At 38.0% G+C, this 17,960-nt stretch overlaps 1 protein-coding gene and 1 pseudogene across 1 annotated transcript; one reads left to right on the top strand and one right to left on the bottom strand.

Annotated features, from left to right (window-relative positions):
• Positions 1-202: 202 nt before the first annotated feature.
• LOC149848078 (large ribosomal subunit protein eL20) lies at positions 203-3,306 on the top strand. The gene is made up of 3 exons (XM_090018203.1): positions 203-333; positions 1,123-1,186; positions 2,811-3,306. Exons 1-3 carry the CDS (start codon positions 203-205, stop codon positions 3,150-3,152), a joined length of 537 nt encoding a protein of 178 aa, XP_089874329.1. The 3' UTR covers positions 3,153-3,306.
• Positions 3,307-12,417: 9,111 nt separating this feature from the next.
• Positions 12,418-13,068, bottom strand: LOC149848079 (putative histone H2A.3 pseudogene; annotated as a pseudogene).
• Between the last annotated feature and the right edge of the window lie 4,892 nt (positions 13,069-17,960).

Consider the following 17,960-nt stretch of genomic DNA (forward strand, 5'->3'; position numbering starts at 1 on the left):
GAAGGCGGAGAAGGGAAGCAGCAGCAGAGATCGGCGGGAGGAGTATACCCCAGCCTCCCCAGTGGTCGCCGAGATGGTGAAATTTAGGGTTAGGATTTCTTCTCTCTCTCTTGTTGGATTCTTCTTCATGATTTGTTTCTTCCTTTCTTAGAGATGGCAAAACTGAAAAAGGGATCTGATCATATGGCTTTTGTTGTTATTGATGGGGGTATTTCAGTTCCATCAATACCAGGTGGTAGGGCGTGGGCTACCCACTCCGACGGATGAGCACCCCAAGATCTACAGGATGAAGCTGTGGGCCACCAACGAAGTCCGAGCCAAATCCAAGTTTTGGTACAGAAACCCTAATCTCTCTCTCTCTCATCATCATCCTATTTCTTTGTTGGCTACGATCTTTCATAGAGAGCCTTGCTTTTGCTAGCCCTCTAATATCTGGGGGGTTCTTTTACTGATATGGGTAGTCCCTAAATCACTAGATGTTTATTGGTAAATGGTGGTCAGGAGTTGGATTTGTTATGCATGATTTCACAATCCCTGAAATGGTCGGAGTTGAGCAAATCTCCTAATCGTGGTGGTGTTATGTAGTGAATGTGGTGTCTGGGCACCAGCTTATGCACATAATAGCAGTGATGGTGCTTCGATTAGCTTCGTTTTTTTATTCCATGGATGGAATTTTAACCGTGCTTACTGAAAAGGCTGTTTGGATTAGCTGGACCTTGGATTCCATAGGTTTTAGTAATCTTGAATTTGCTTTTAGTAAAAGTAAGAATTCCCAAGTTTGGGTTTCAGTATCTGACCATAATAGATGTGAATTGGGTATGGAAAGGAGAACCCCAATACCTCTAATACAAATCCAAGTTCAGGTTCTTTTTTTCTACGAATCTCAATCTGAACTGTTCAAATCCACCTGATGCACCCTTTATTTGTGAATGAGCGTTTTACCCATCTCTTCTTTGGACGTTCCCTTTTCCCTTAGCTGGATGATAATGAATTTTCTTTCGTTCAATGAATCTGAGGAAAGTTAAGAAGAATATTCCCTTAGTCTCGTTAGTCATATTTTTTTCTGTTTTTTTATTTTTATTTGTTTCTTTAATTTGTTTGGGAACAATGCATTTTGATTAGGTACTTCTTGAGGAAGCTGAAGAAAGTGAAGAAGAGTAATGGACAAATACTTGCAATTAATGAGGTATGCGTTTTTTCTTTTTTCTAATTCTCAGTTATCAAACTTTTTGCTATTCAAAATGCATTTTTGTGCATGTATAGTTATTGTATATGATGAACACACAATTGAAAGATATAGTTCTGTTTAACTAGTGAGTTTTTTTTTTCTTTTCAAGTGTAACAAGTCATTTTAATCGATTGGAGTTTTTTTATCTCTATGGATTTGGAATATATTTGTTGTTTATTGGTGCCTTAGGTTTCCAAACCTCTCTTGCCGATTAGTTGTGTTTTCAGCTAGTGTTGGATTGCAATTTTTAATGATTGTGATAGTTATATTTCTGCACACTGACTTTGGATTTGGATCATCTTAGTTGTTATGGGTTTTAAATTGTTTATGGAGCTGATTCTTACAATTATCATGGATAATGTAATATTTTGAAGGCATTGCATCTAGTTTGGTTTTTAGTGTTTTTGTTTTGGTTTTCAGTGTTGTTAGTATAGTATTGTATCACACGATATGGTACGATGCATATTGTTACTTTTGGGTTTTGTGACTCGTATCGGGTGTATCATATGATATACCCTTGTATCGTGTCATATCATATGATACACCTTCGGCATACTTTAAAAAAGCCGAAAGTTACTTTTTTATTTTGGATTTTAAATACCTTTTGAGAGACCACCGTTTCATTTGTCTAGAGGTCATTAGAAGTGCATTTTTACCGTTTTTCACTCAAAGAAGTGGGTTAAGATAAAAAAAAGTGCATTTCCACCATTTTTTTCACTCAAGAAAATAGGTTAAGGTAAAAAATCATTATTATGAGTAAAATCACAAAGCCTACTGTCCAAAAAAAATGTCTCAGGGAGCGCTGCCCACCACAAACTTACCGCGAAGTTGGATCCGCAAAAATTAAATATTTATATCAAGGTAAAAATGAGGCTCCACACTCCAACAAAAATTGGCATAAGATGATCTGTCATGGCAATGAGGCACTCAAGTAGTGAGTGGAAAGCTATTGAAAATCGAGTGCAACTATTGTCATAATACTTTTGTTTATGTAATATGAAAGTATGAGTCTTATGTCATGTTCTTAATTGCAAGATATTTAATATTTTGCATTGTTATTGTGAGATAGTTGATGTTTGATGATGTCTTATGCAGCTCATAGAGACATAAGTGCTTCATATGTGATTTTATGATTGTATTTTGTGCAATTCATCATTGTTTCATGTGATGATTTTTTTAAAAAAATTTGTGCTATTTTTTATTTTTCTTGATGTTTTAGAAATTTTTTTATTAAAAGTTTGCGATATTTTACGATACAATACAGTCTTAATTTGGGCCCGACCTATAGGGGTAACAATACGATACTTACAACCTTGAGTGAATCATTCATGTGTATATTTTACTTTTGCTATTCTTTAGCATTTCATTGATTGCAAACCATGAGAAGAATTGGAGTTTCTTGCTTTGTGCTGGATGTTCGGACTATGCTCACAAAGCCCAAAGCCCTTTTTTTTTCTTTTTCAATTGTTCTTTTGTAATATTAGGAATTGGACTTTTGTTGCTTGTGTGTAGACAAACCTTTTCCTGATGTTTTTGGTGTTTGTTTTGACTTACAACAAAAAGAACTTGTTTTGGACTGCAGATCTTTGAGAAAAGGCCTACCACAATTAAGAACTATGGGATTTGGCTGCGATACCAGAGCAGGACTGGTTATCACAACATGTACAAGGAATATCGAGATACCACTCTTAATGGTGCTGTGGAGCAAATGTATGATGAGATGGCTTCACGACACCGAGTAAGGTTTCCATGCATTCAGATAATCAAAACTGCTACTGTACCTGCTAAGCTTTGCAAGAGGGAGAGCACCAAGCAATTTCATGACTCCAAAATCAAGTTTCCTTTGGTCTATAAGAAGGTTAGACCTCCTACTAGGAAGTTGAAAACCACTTTCAAGGCCTCAAGGCCTAACTTGTTCATGTAGTTTCTGAATGATGGGGGAGCTTCTTTTTATTGAAAATGAGGATTTTGGAAGGACAATCATTTTTTGGCTTCTTTTGGCAAAGTGGGTGGCTTTGTGTTTTATTTAATATGTTGACATGTTTCAATTGCTGCAACTTTTGTTTGATGTCGGCCATGAATTTTGTTTTATGATAATTTTGATTTTTGAATTATTTGTAGTCTATTAATTTCATCTCAAAGATATGGTTGGACCGTTTTCATTTAGTCTCTGTTTGGGAGCTGGTGTTGGGATGTATATGGGGAGGGTGCTTAGAACTGTGACGACAGAGGGTGATGAGATGGATTTGAACATTCCATCCTTGAAAGGATATAGGTGAAATACTAAAATGAGAAGCCATTTACCTTCCGAATCCCCTCCATCTCCCCCGTGATCTCCTCTCTTCCAAATACAAGACACCAAATGCATGAGGCCTACGGGAATTCGAAAGGTCCTTGACTGGCTCCCAAATGACATCAATCAATTGGATATGGTTTGTTCATCTGTTTAACCGCAATTGTTATAACTCTTTCAATTTGTGCTTTGTTTTGGGGGGCTTGAATTGGAAGTACCTTGCAGTTTCCTTCAGTGCTCACATGCTGTCTGCTGTTTGGGAGCAGTGGTGTTGCCAAAACACTGCATTCGCAATGGAGTTGGGAGCCTTAACACCACATTTCATGTTTGTGGCAACTCAATACTCAACACATTTTGGCAAAACCATATTTGGGCAATACATGAAAATGGTGTTTTCATGTCAATGCGAGTTCCATACAGAGCCTTAGTGACTTCCATATGGTGTACGTCTTTTCATTAGATATCATACTTTTGTGGCAATATTATGTGTGCATGCTAATAAGGACGAATGTTACAGACTGCCCGATTGGTTTAATTAGTGCTCCTAGTTATAAGCATGAATGGTGCAGACTGCCTGAGTGGTTTAGTTAGTGCTCCTAGTTGTAAAAGGCGGGGGCCTTAATTCCCCAGCTATGTTATGGAAAAAAAGGATGAATGTTAATCCTTAGCTATATTATAGTCAGGTTTTTGTTCTCAATATCTTTGTTTAAAGAAATATCTTGTAGTAATTGACAAAGCGTTCTGAGATGTTGGAATCCACCTTGTTGTGGTCATATCAATATAACTGTGCCTTGAACTGGTTTTAAGTTTTGAACTGTTATGTTGGTGCAATCGAGTTCTGTTTGTGTGATAGATGTAAGCCAGCGTCTGCTTTTGAACTAGTCAGGATATTTGCTGGATTGTATTTTCCTAATGTACATGGTGCGTGGTCAAGTATTTCTCTTTCAAGCTTCTAAGATGTTTCCACCAAGGTGTTTGGCACCTAAAGATGCATTTGAATACGCCGTGCAGAAAATCTCTGCAGAGATTATTTTGGTAGAAAAAATCAGACCGAATTTGAATATGCCAAAGTGATTTGAAGGACATTTGTATAGTTTTTGACAGAACTCATTTGTATAGAGCAGAGACATTCACATTTTTTGGCGAAAATGGGATTGAGTAAATCTTGGTAAGGCCAATCCCGAGACTGGCAACCTATTATGGAGATTTAAATTGATATATGAATGGTTTTTTGTATATGTAAGTTTCCTTCAATAAACCGGTAGGGGTCTGCCAAACCCCAGCCTGCCTGTCAAACAAAAAATCAGACTGAGGTTGCCCACTTTTTCTCCTCAGAAAACAGGTGGGGAAATTCTTCTCCCACGTTTGATTGAACCCACATAAAAAGCAAAGAAGTTATGCTGCTTGTCTCTGTGGGCTTTCTTTGCAAGCTATCAAACTCGAACCAATATTTAGTCATGTAAGCCTGACCGTCCAAATGAGCTAGAAATTATAGACACAGGTGTGACCCAATCAAACTTTATAGATGGATACAGCCTGATCCAAATGCTAGGAACCGGCTTTTGGGTTGTGCTTTTTTGTATGAAAAACATGATTTTCTGGATCAAGGCCATTGATTTTCCAAGGCTCAAAATCACATCTAAATGCAGTAGTCAGACAATCTAAAAGCCAATTTCCACTAACCAAATGATGCAGATCACATCTACAAGGTTTGTTTCAAGATAAACAAACAAATAAATGAATAGGATGAAATTTATCTCATTTGCATGTAATAGCGACTTGACCAAATGCTAATCCACCAAATGCACCCTAAAACCCTGAATTAGTCCTCATTGCTGCCCCGAATGAAGTCTGGGAGGGTTTTAAATCTGTGCCTGATTATTAGATATGTGGGCAGTTTCTTTATTTTATCCTTTTTGACGTTGTCACGTACTCACGTAAAATTGTTTATTGATGTGCTAGATCATAGATATGTCCTAAACAAGGAAATGTTATCAGATTTTTTAAGAAACTTTAAAGGAATTTGAAAGTCCTGTTCTTTCTGAAAGTACAAACCAATCTGAACAACCTAAAACTTGATTCAGATAGGTTTATTTACGCGCCCACTTTTTGGTTATAAGGCCTACACTTTCATATCCAAACAATGTCTAAAGATTCGGGCACTTTAGGACACAATGCCACAGCAGATCCGAGTGATATGTTTGGCCAGGTTTTGCTCATTTTTTGTAATGCCTAAACCTAACAAACTCTTGCTTTGATACCCGCTCTCCCAATTCGACCCAAAAGACCTGGCCTAGCTTCTATGCCGCTTGGACTAGGCTTGGATCTTGTTGAACCCAGATTCCAACATTTGTCCATTTCAGTATATTTTCGGTTAAATTTCAGATTTAGTTAATAGTGTTCCAGCATGCTATTTTCGTTTGGAAATTCAACTATCACATTGAAATTTTCCTACGAATGCTTTATCCTCCATGATCCTACCAGATTCATCACCAATTGCCTACTTCTCATACTGAGTCAACTGCGTTCTCACATCATGATTAAAAAAACCATTCACGGCAAACCATTTAACTCTTTCTACCCACAACCGTTAAAACAAAAGAAGATCAATGTAGAGAGAGATTCACAAGGGCATGTAATGTTAGGTGCAAGAAGGGAGGGGAGAGAAAATTCCAAGAAGAAACGTGGGGTGTTTTTCCTTGGATTATATAAAGAAAAAGAGTCGTGCCTTTTGGAACTGGTGACCCTTGGCAGAGTTACACCCGTTCAGAACTGGTGACCCTTGACAGAGTCACACTTGTTCAAATCTGGTAACTCTTTGCAAGGGTCATGTCTATTCAAAATGGGCAACTCTTCAAGAGTCATGTCCTTTCGAACAGATCTTTTCCACGTCTATATAAACGTGGTTAAAGAGGTTCCAAAGGGACGGATGTACTCTCTATCATCTCTCTCTCTCTCTTGCTTTGCTAAAACTGTGAGGTCTGCAGTTGTAGTTCCTGATGTTGTTTTCGAAGGGTGATCTACCATCGGCGTGCACCGATCCAGATCGCCAAGGCTATTGTATCCTGGGGGAAGGACGCCGGACTCTGTTTGCACTGTATGTGGGGGCGAATCTTCTCTAAGGGGAGTACTTTAGTACGCCTTAGCCGTTTATACAGTATTAACATGCTTTTGTTGTTTATATTATGTTCTATGATATGTTTGTTCATTTGCATATGTCTGGATTTTGGTATATGGTGGAACCCGACATGTTTGCTCCCTATTATTGTTTCGATCATCTGTTGATCATGATGTCTATACTGTTATATTTCCTTATTTGTATCATATTTTATATCATGATGATGATTGTGAAACTGTGTGATCTGAAAGTCGATCCAACAGTCTTAGAGAAGATTCTAAGCATGTCGACCTCTTCTGCTTTTGTACCAAAAGTGGACATGTCCGGGATGCCAGAAAAGTTTGTCTGTCAAAATTTCAAGTGTTGGCAGCAACGCATGAAAATCTGGTTCACTACGATAGGCCTGTTATTTGTTCTTGAAATCGACTGCCCTTCGATTTCTGATTCTGACCCTGACCCTGCTGCGGTTGTTGCGGCAGTAGAATGAAAAGAAAAGGACATTATATGTCATGGCTGCATATTGTTGGCTCTGTCCAACACGTTGTTCAATGTGTACTATTCCTCGTCTACCACTGCTAAGGGCCTATGGAATCAACTTGACAAGAAGTACAATACCGAAGACCAAGGTCTTGAAAAGTACTCTGTTGCCAAGTTTCTGAAATATCAGATGGTAGAGGGCAAGTCGGTCACTGAGCAGGCACACGAGTTTCTGTTGTTGCTTTATAGTTTGGTTGAGGCTGAGATGAAACTTCTTGAGAAGTTTCAAGTTATGACCATCGTTGAGAAATTTCCTAAGTCTTGGGTAGACTTTGGTATGTCTCTCAAGTACCGTGGAGGGATGATTTCTCTGGATGATTTTATGGTAGCCATAGCCATTGAAGAAGAGCATAGGAGCCAGAAACAGGTCGTGATGCCAACTGAACAGCCTATGGTGAACATGATGACCGGATCTTTTAAGGGCAAGAGACAAAAATCGAAATCTGCAATGAAAAAATCAGTTTAAACCTAAGGCCAAAATCCATAAAAAGGCAAAGAACAAATCGTGTTGGAACTGTGGGCAGGTTGGGCATTGGGCTAAGGAATGTCCTTCCAAGAAGGCCAAAGTTCATAGGACCACAGATGGAATGCCTCAAGTCAACATGGTGACTAAGGTCGTTGGGACCAGTACTGGGTATGTTTCTGTTAACCCGCAAATCTATCACGTTTATGAGCCAACTGAGTGACTGGTTGACACTGGGGCTAATGTGCACATTTGTGCTGATAAGTCTGTCTTTGTGTCATACCAGGCTGCTGCAGGCAGATCCGTGACTATGGGCAATTCTACGGCTGCAAAGGTGTTAGGGATTGGACGCGTGGATCTGAAGTTTCCTTCAGGACGAGTTTTATCTTTACACAAAGTGCACTATGTGCCTGTAGTTAGAAGGAACATTCTAAGTGGTTCATGTCTTGTTAGAGAGGGTTATGAATTTAACTTTAAATATAATAAAGTTGTTATTTTACATTCTGAAACATTTATTGGCAAGGGGTATTTAGATGATGGTTTGTTTAAACTTCGTGTTGAATATGTTTGTAGAAATAAATTAGAAAATGATGTTTCGTTTGATTCATTGTTTAATGTTGCATATAACATAGAATCATCTGATTTGTGGCATAATAGATTAGGTCATGTGAATTTCAATTCTGTGAAACGCATGATGAACTTGAAAATGATTCCTGGGCATTTCATTGATAAAACTAAAATATGTAAAATTTGTGTGCAAGCAAAACAATGTAGGAAACCATTCCATACGATTGTTAGAGATTCTGAAATATTGGATCTGGTACACACAGATATCTGTGAGTTTAATGGAGTGTTAAGCAGAAATCATAAAAAGTACTTTATCACTTTTATAGATGATGACACTAAATATTGTTATGTGTATCTGCTTAAATCAAAAGATGAAGTTTTTTATAAGTTTTTTATTTTTAAGAATGAAGCAGAAACATAAACTGGAAGAAAACTTAAAAGATTGAGGTCTGATAGAGGGGGAGAATATACCTCTAATAAACTCGATGAATATTGCAAATCTGTTGGCATAGTTCATGAGTTTATTGCTCCATATTCTCCTCAATCTAATGGGATTGCAGAAAGAAAGAATAGAACCCTAACTGACATGATAAATACTCTACTTGGGAGTTTTGAATTACCTACCTATATGTATGGGGATGCTCTGAATACGGCTTGCTATATTCTGAATAGAATTCCTCAGAAGCATAAGGACAGTAGCCCTTTTGAACTCTGGAGAAATAGGAAATCTAGCTTGAAATACCTTAAAGTGTGGGGGTGCCTTGCAAAGGTACTTGTCCCAGAGCACAACAGGAAGAAGTTGGGTCCTAAAACCGTAGATGTTGTCTTTTTGGGTTATGTAGAGAACAATTATGCCTACAAGTTCTTAGTAATTAAGTCTGAGATATCTGGCATAGATGTAAACTCTATTGTTGAGCTTCGAGAAGCTACATTCTTTGAGGATGTATTTTCCATGAAAGTTGGTGTACCTCAGAATCTTCCTTCTTTAGATATACCTTCAACTTCTGGTTCAATTCCCGAACATGTAGAAAGAATGACAGATGTGGGGGTAAAACCATCGTGTTTTCATCCTAGACTCATTAAGCCTGAGAAAGTGGTTGAACCTAGAAGGAGCAAGAGACCAAGGATTACCAAGGATTTGGGCAGTGATTTTATCACTTACCTTATCGAGGATGATCCTCCCACTTTCCGAGATGCAATGGCTTCACCTAAAGCAAGGCATTGAAAAGACGTCATCAAGAGTGAAATGGACTTCATTGTCTCTAATGACACTTGAGAACTGGTTGACCTCCCTCGTGGTAGTTCCACAATTGGGTGCAAATGGATCTTTAAGAAGAAGTTGAAACCAGATGAATCCATTGACAAGTACAATGCGAGACTGGTTGCCAAGGGGTTCAAACAAAAGGAGGAAATAAATTACTTTGACACCTATTCTCCGGTTACCCGGATGACCACAATTAGAGTGCTTATTGCACTAGCTTCCATTTATGATCTCTCGGTCCATCAAATGGACGTGAAGACCGCTTTCTTGCATGGCGATCTTGAAGAAGAGATTTATATGGATCAACCTGAGGGTTATGTGGCTCCTGGTAATGAAAATAAAGTTTGTAGACTTGTTAAGTCATTATATGGACTAAAACAAGCCCCTAAACAATGGCATGAGAAGTTTGATAATGTTATTTTATCATTTGGCTTTGTTGTCAATGAATCTGATAAGTGTGTCTATTGCAAAATTAAAAGTGATGGTTGTATTATTTTATGCCTGTATGTAGATGATATTCTATTGTTTGGTTCCAATATGGGAATTGTGAATGAGACAAAGTCGTTTCTTAGTAGTAAGTTTGATATGAAGGATATGAGTGTTGCAAATGTGATATTAGGCTTAAAGCTGACTCGTTCAGCTGAGAGGATAGTCATTTCTCAATCTCACTTTGTTGAGAAAGTACTTGAAAAATATGGCTATAATCAAGAGAGATCTGTAGCAACTCCATATGACCCTTCTATCCCTCTTCATAAGAATACGACTTGTGTTCCTGTGTCTCAATTGAGGTATTCCCAGATTATTGGAAGTTTGATGTATCTTGCAAATTGCACGAGACCGGATATTTTGTTCTCCGTGACAAAATTAAGTAGATATATAAGTTGTCCAAATCCCACTCATTGGAAGGCATTGGACAGGGTACTTAGGTACCTGAAAAGAACTATTTCCTTGAGTTTGCATTACAAGAGATTCCCTGCAGTCCTTGAGGGATATAGTGATGCAAGCTGGATAGCCATGAACTCTGGGAGTTATGGTGTGACAAGGTATGTATTTACCTTGGGTGGCGGCACAGTCGCCTGGAGATCAGTGAAGCAGACCATCTTGTCTTGGTCTACTTTTGAGGTTGAACTCTGTGCTTTAAATATCATAAGATTGGAAGCTGAATGGTTAAAGGGACTTCTTAAGAAACTTCCTTTAATGTGCAAACTAATTCATGCGATATCTGTGCATTATGACAATATGGCCACAATAGCAAAGATTAAAAGCACAAAATATAATCAAAAGCAGAGAATACACATCTAAGTCAGAATAAAATCTGTAAGGAAACTTGTGTCTCAGTTAGTGATTGTTGTGGACTATGTTGGATCCAAAGAGAACACATCTGATTCATTAACGAAAGGACTAGATAAGTCATTGGTCCTGAAATCCAGAGAGGGGATGAGACTGAAACTCATCAGTAGTTCATCTACAGTAGCAACCCAACCTATCTGAGTGGAGATCCCACAAAGTAGGTTCAATGTGGTAATAACAAGTTGTAGGGTGAACTGGATAGCACCTTATTCATGTGATACTATGTATCTGTGTTTGTTCCTCTGTTTACTCTAAAAAGGTGTTGTAGCTGCTAGTTAAGGAAGAGTTAAAATTCTGAATGGGTCCAAAGCCTTCTAGGCGAGATGTTAGCAGTGCATCTCTGAAGAAGCCCACCTATGTGAGTGTGACTGTGTGGCCGCAGTTTAAGGAATTGGGTTATTCCTAAAGTCACTCATGAAACAGGATTCGGGCGCATGGCCTTAACGCGCCGCCCCTAAAGATTACAACCAGAACCTTTATCATGTTGTTGCTAATGGACACTCCTACACCAAAGGTTCAAGTTCAAGAATTCAGTTCACTTCGTTCCTGTGGGGGTAAAGTTAGTCAACTAAGGTAGTGGTTCAAACTGGAAGGTATCATTACTAAAAGCATGATATGTCCTGCTGCAGATTATCTCATCTTGCATCTTGGTTTCCTATTGTTTCATTCTTTGAATTTGTGGGGGAATGTTAGGTACAAGAAAGGAGGGGAGAGGAAATTCCAAGAAGAAACGTGGGGTATTTTTCCTTGGATTATATAAAGAAAAAGAGTCATGCCTTTTGGAACTGGTGACCCTTGGCAGAGTCACACCCTTTCAGAACTGGTGACCCTAGGCAGAGTCATACTTGTTCAAATCTGGTAACTCTTTGCAAGGGTCATGTCTATTCGAAACGGGCAACTCTTCAAGAGTCATGTCCTTTCGAACAGATCTCTTCCACATTTATATAAACGTGGTTAGAGAGGTTCCAAAGGGACGGATATACTCTCTATCATCTCTCTCTCTCTCTCTCTTGCTTTGCTAAAACTGTGAGGTCTGCAGTTGTAGTTCCTAAGGTTGTTTTCGAAGGGTGATCTACCATCGGCGTGTACCGATCCAGATCGTCAAGGCTATTGTATCCTGGGGGAAGGACGCCGAACCCTGTTTGCACTGTATGTGGGGGCGAATTTTCTCTAAGGGGAGTATTTTAGTACGCCTTAGCCATTTATACAGTATTAACATGCTTTTGTTGTTTATATTATGTTCTATTATATGCATATGTTTGTTCATTTGCATATGTCTGAATTTTGGTATATGGTGGAACTCGACATGTTTGCTCCCTGTTATTGTTTCGATCGTCTGTTGATCATGATGTCTATACTGTTATATTTCCTTATTTGTATCATGTTTTATATTATGATGATGATTGTGAAACTGTGTGATTTGAAAATCGATTCAACATATAATTCATTGAGAGACTATACAACATCTGGGAACCTTTCAGGACGCCGAGTAACGATCTTGAGCACAAGTGCAAGATGGAAAAACAGCAAGACCGAAAAAGAGCCAAAAAAAAATCTCACATCAGCCGCGACAATAGCGATGCAACAAAGCCAAATAAAACTAATCTTCGTAGAGGGACGTCTTGCATGTCGCTATCTTCTTGGGGAGGAGGACGTTGTGGATGTTGGGAAGGACACCGCCGTTGGCGATGGCCACGGTGCCCAATAGCCGGCTCAACTCCTCGTCGTTGCGAACCGCCATCTGGAAATGTCTTGGGAAGATCCGAGTCTTTTTGTTGTCCCTCGCTGGGTCCCCCCCCCCCCCATCTCCAGAACCTGAAAAACAAAAATCAGATCAAAGAAAAGAAAACCACAATCTCTCAAATCGGGAAGAATATATGACTTCTGGGGTTCAACAGATGGAAGTATCCTATCAAAATCCATCTAAAACAATAAAAATCTATCTAAAGGAGAGAATCTGACCTAAATTCATTTAAAAAAACAAACAAATCTTTCAAAAACGAAAACCAAAACCCTAAAATCTCTATAGAAACGCAAGAACACGAGAAAAGGTGAAGAAAGAGGACACAAACCTCCACAGTAAGGTACTCGAGGACGGCGGAGAGGTAGACGGGGGCACCCGCTCTGACTCTCTCCGAGTACTTGCTCGTCTTGAGAAACCGAGCGACTGGGCCGACGGGGACTGCAGCCCGGCCTTCGAGCTCCGAGACACCGTCTTCTTCCCCTCCGAGACCTTACCCCGACCCGCCATTGATCACGATCACGATGATAAAGAGAGCGCGAAAACGGAGAACGAAAGAAGAGCGCGCGCGAAGGATTTTGAAATTCTCAGAGCGGGCGTGAGGCGTATATATATTGCTCAAGTCAGATTCTACATTGCTTGTATTCCGAATCCAATCCATGCATTGGGGGTGCAAACGGGTCGGATTCATGATGGATCCCGTCACCCAAATTTAAATCTGAAATGCAAATAGTAGATCTGAATCTAGATCCAGATCCGAAGTGGTTAGATTGAATTTGAATCCAAAACACATGTGGTAATACTGGATTGGGAAAAATAGAACAAAACAATTTATTTTCATGTAAAAAAATGCATTATGGTCAGATTTTGTTTTGGATCAACTCTAGATCCAACTTAAAATGCTTATCCAAATCAGATCCAAATATAAAAGTGATCTGATTGAACATGTCCAAATCTGATCTAAATCCATATTCAGATTTTACTTAAACGATCCATATCCGAAAAAATATGTCAGACTTAGATCGGATATTCTATCCATTTGCAGGCCTAATTTGCATCTCTATGGGGTACCAGTAAAATACTTTTTTTTATAGGGTACCATTAAAATACGGAAATGACTTTTAAGACTGTGATACTTGTTCGTTCCAATGAAATTTTGTCATGCAAAACACCCTATCGTTCGGACACTTAAACGGGTCAAATGAATCGAATGGGGGCATGTTGGGGCTTGGCTCATTGACCAGTGGATTGAGCTCATGGCCCAGCTCGTATTCATATTCATCTAAGCCAAGCTTGAGATTAGCTAGCCCTTAAATGAGACGAGCCGAACATGAGCTTTCTCGTATAAAAAACATTCCATGTTATTTATAGATAGAATATATTTATTTATATATATATATATATATATATATATTACTCTTAAAATATATAGATTTTTTATATATTATCTTTTAATAGTGGATATATATATGTGGTTCAACCTTTTTTTATATTATTTTGTGTTTTATTTGGTATGGAGGGAGCATGTTTGATATTTAGTTTGCTTTTAGGGGTAGTATGAAAAGTTATCTATTTTTGCTGCTATCATGCGGCCCCACCCTCTCTCTCTCTCTTTGAGCCATGTGGATGAGCCCTTAGGATGGGGTTTATTTTGTTTTAAATCACTCCCTTAATCCCCTCTCTCTCTTGTTTGCATTTTTGGACCCCCTCTCTTTTGTATGCTCTCCTCTTCCCCCAACCATATACCCTCTCCTTCATCTTCCTTTTGGCTAGTTAAAGAAGACCGTTTGGTTTTGAGAAGCATTTTTTGGCATCCTGGAGATTTTTGGAGGGGGCGAGTTCGGTGGATTTGGAGCTTGAGGTGCCTTTTGGACGGTGCTAGCAGGGGGATTGATTACGTTGTGTTGGGCAATTACGAGGTGTGGTCCATAACTCTGTGATTTGCTTGCTAGCATGCAGTATGTGAGTAGATATCATGCTTAGAAGATGTTGATTTTGAAAAATAGCATTCATAGGATTATCATGTCTTGAAAATTCATTTTAATATGCCTTGTGTTTTTGTGAACATGTTTATGATTTAGATCAAATGAATATTGTGAAAAAACTGGGAAAATTGTATTGAATCATTTCGAGACACACCTAAGAGTGTTGGGGTGGATTTTCAATTGAGTTGAATACTTGAACTTCTGAGATTTTTAAGTTTCGAGAGAGAAAACCAGAGTTGGTGGTTGTTAGGGGTAGACTCCTGCAGTGCAGGTTAACCCAAAAATTTAGCCATTTTTTTTAAAGACAACATGAACATAATTTTGGTCATTATTAAAGACTTCAAGCGGGTTACAGATAATTAAAAATTGGCATTCATTTCATAAAGCAAAATGAATAAATCAACTAAATAAGTTGAATATCAAACAGGTCTTAAACAATAAATACTACTAGTTTAAGACAAAGCTCCACATGACACAAAAAAAGTATATATGAACTCATGGCATTGCCCGCAGCAAGTCTGCAATCGCTCCAAGTTCCTCATCCTTTATCTAAAAAATGTTTTGAAAATGTGTCAGACTACAACCAGTCTATGTAAGAACATTGTAGTAATATGTGCATACACGACGACAAGTTTACATATATATACATATTTTTCAATGCGTAAAAATAAATTATTCAGTTCTATCATTTATGTGTCTCTATTTAACCTACCCAATATGCAAGGATTCGATACATAGAATCTAGGGAAACGATAAACATAATCATAAAGTTAGGGAAACGATACATAGAATCTCGAACTTATGGTTATGTGTGCATTCATTACTTTATTTATTACTCAATCAAAAACCCGAAAAATGATACATAGAATCTCAAGTTAAAGTTATGTGTGCATGCATTAATTTATCTAATAATTGATGTAAATTGCAACACCACAAATGTTCAACATAACCAAGTCCCATTGTGGACGTTGTGTGTGCATGCATACTTTCATACCTTCATGCACATGCACATCATGTGCCCCATACACAATGGGTGCACTTATAACACCCCACTGGTCCACTTGAACCGAAAGCTCATTTATGAAACTTTCACCAGCACTTGCATAATACATTTAACATCATGTATGTATAACAACCGCATGCTTCACATCATCTCATCATAATACATTAAATCATCATGTGCATTGACATACATATGTCACTATGCAGTCCATAACATTAGCATGCACATGTCATTTTATGCACTAACATTAGAATGCACATAATTTTTTATGCGACTATCATTAGCATAAACATAATATTTTTGGCATATGTCATCATGTTAAGTACAAATCATTAAACATGGCATTATGTGCATTTAAACAAAATAGTTTTTATGCAAGGAACTAAGGTTGCAGAATTTTTGCAGTCATTGTAACTTCAACCACATTTCATCCATAGCTCATAAAATTCCCAAATTTGTATTGGAGATTCACACATCTTTCACGAATACATGCGAGAAAACCCTCCTACAAAATCATTTTGAATAAAGAGATAGAAATTCTAGAATTATTGAATGACAGCTTTGCAAACATGGATCAATCAGGAAATTTTGCAGGAATGGTAAAAATTCTCATAAAATCATTTAATTTTTGTACTGTACATTGTTACGTACAAAAGATAGGTTTTATAAACCTTTGCACTAACAAAATGAATGGCAATGGTTTATGCCAAATGTTGTGTATGGTTTGGGTTTTGACTCAGTGCTAGAATGGTATGTTAGGTTTGGCTTAAGGTTGGTGCCGAAATGGTACGCGTGAACATAGTAATGTTGGCCTCTAACCGATATCATAATTATACGTAAAAGAAACGGATGATTTCACAAAGATGTACAGGATATTTAAATAATTGAGGTCCTGGTTTGAAACTCGTGTTTTAAAAAAAAGTTTTGTAAAAGGAAAAGTCTTCCCTTGAGCTTACTTTCGAAAAAAGAAAATTTAAAATAAGTTTTCGAAAAAGAAAAAAAAATGGGCCTCACATAATCTTGATAATATGTCATACCTTAAGACAATTTTTATGTCGTTTAATGCCTAATGAACTAGTCATGACATTAGTGATGGTGACATCATAGTGAGCGCATTCGAGATGGCTTTTGCAGGTGATTGTGGATTGAGTCTGGACCTGGAGTTGTAAGAAGGCCAAGTGGCGGAGGATATCACATTCTGCTCAACTCTTTTTTGTTGATGAGCTCAACCTCATCCTAGAAGTTGAAAAATTAAAAATCAAAAGTCAATTTGTCAAAAAGTTTGAGCTAAGTAGGACTCCTACAAGAGAAATGACTCACCTCCATTATGACTCTTATATGTGTAAGAACTCTAAGAAGATTTGAAATAATACGGTCCTCTTATCTAAATATAACTAATACATGAAAAAGTTTATAAATAAAAGGAGTTACACTCCTCTTTACATGAATTAAAAGAAAGTAAGAGTGTTTATTCATGGTTGTGGGTCACACTGACTAAACCACGTTAAATATGTGTTTATATTTGTGGCGTTCCTATCCAAACAATCGTGACCTTATGATATCCAGTTCTACTTTTTCCTCCTCGGGTCTCTCCTCCCTCATGCCAAATTCGATCGTCCAATGATATGCATCTTTCTCATTAGTGTCAATTAGGCTTGATCAACACAGCTTTGCTGTGGAGACTAGAAATTGAGTCGATTATGTTTTCTCAAGGTCTGATAAACTATATTGATGGATTATATCCAGCGCCCAACCAGTTTGTTCCGAAAGAAGTGAAATCGAATCCAGAGTTTATGGTGTGAAAACGAGCAGATCAACTGACTCTTAACTGGATTCGTGCTGCCGTCATAGAGCCTATCTTGGGGCAGATTATATGTATTTTGTTTGCACATGAGGTATGGATCACGTTGAAACAATCATATGCGTCTTAGTCTAGCATATACATCCGTCAACTAAAAAAGGATTTCTAGAATGCTAGAAAAGAAGAAAAGAGTATGATAGAATATGTGAACCATATCAAATTTCTTCTTGACTCATTATGTGTTGTCTGAGACCCTGAATTTGATAAAAAAAATTGGTTCACTATATGCTTAATGGTCTCTCGAGAAGCTATGAAATTTTTGTTATCTCAAGATACACTCGTAATTGATTGTCATCTTTTATGAAAATTGATAAACTCTTGTCAAATCAAGATAAGATGTTACGTATGTTAAGCAAGCAGCCTTCACAAGGAGAGTCATTCACCATAACTTTCTTTTCTTAAATAGGTTGTGGAAGTAGTGGCTCTTTTGGTACGTAGGGGCAGAGAGGTCTTCCTGGTTTGTACTCATAGAAAACCATGAAAAATCTTTGCGGAGGGACAATTAGATCATAACACAAGTCGGTCTGAATCCTAAAACAAATGCACCAATGGC

The sequence above is a fragment of the Nuphar pumila genome, chromosome 1, assembly GCF_984573655.1.
Source record: "Nuphar pumila chromosome 1, dmNupPumi1.hap1.1, whole genome shotgun sequence".
Classification (NCBI taxonomy): Eukaryota; Viridiplantae; Streptophyta; class Magnoliopsida; order Nymphaeales; family Nymphaeaceae; genus Nuphar; species Nuphar pumila.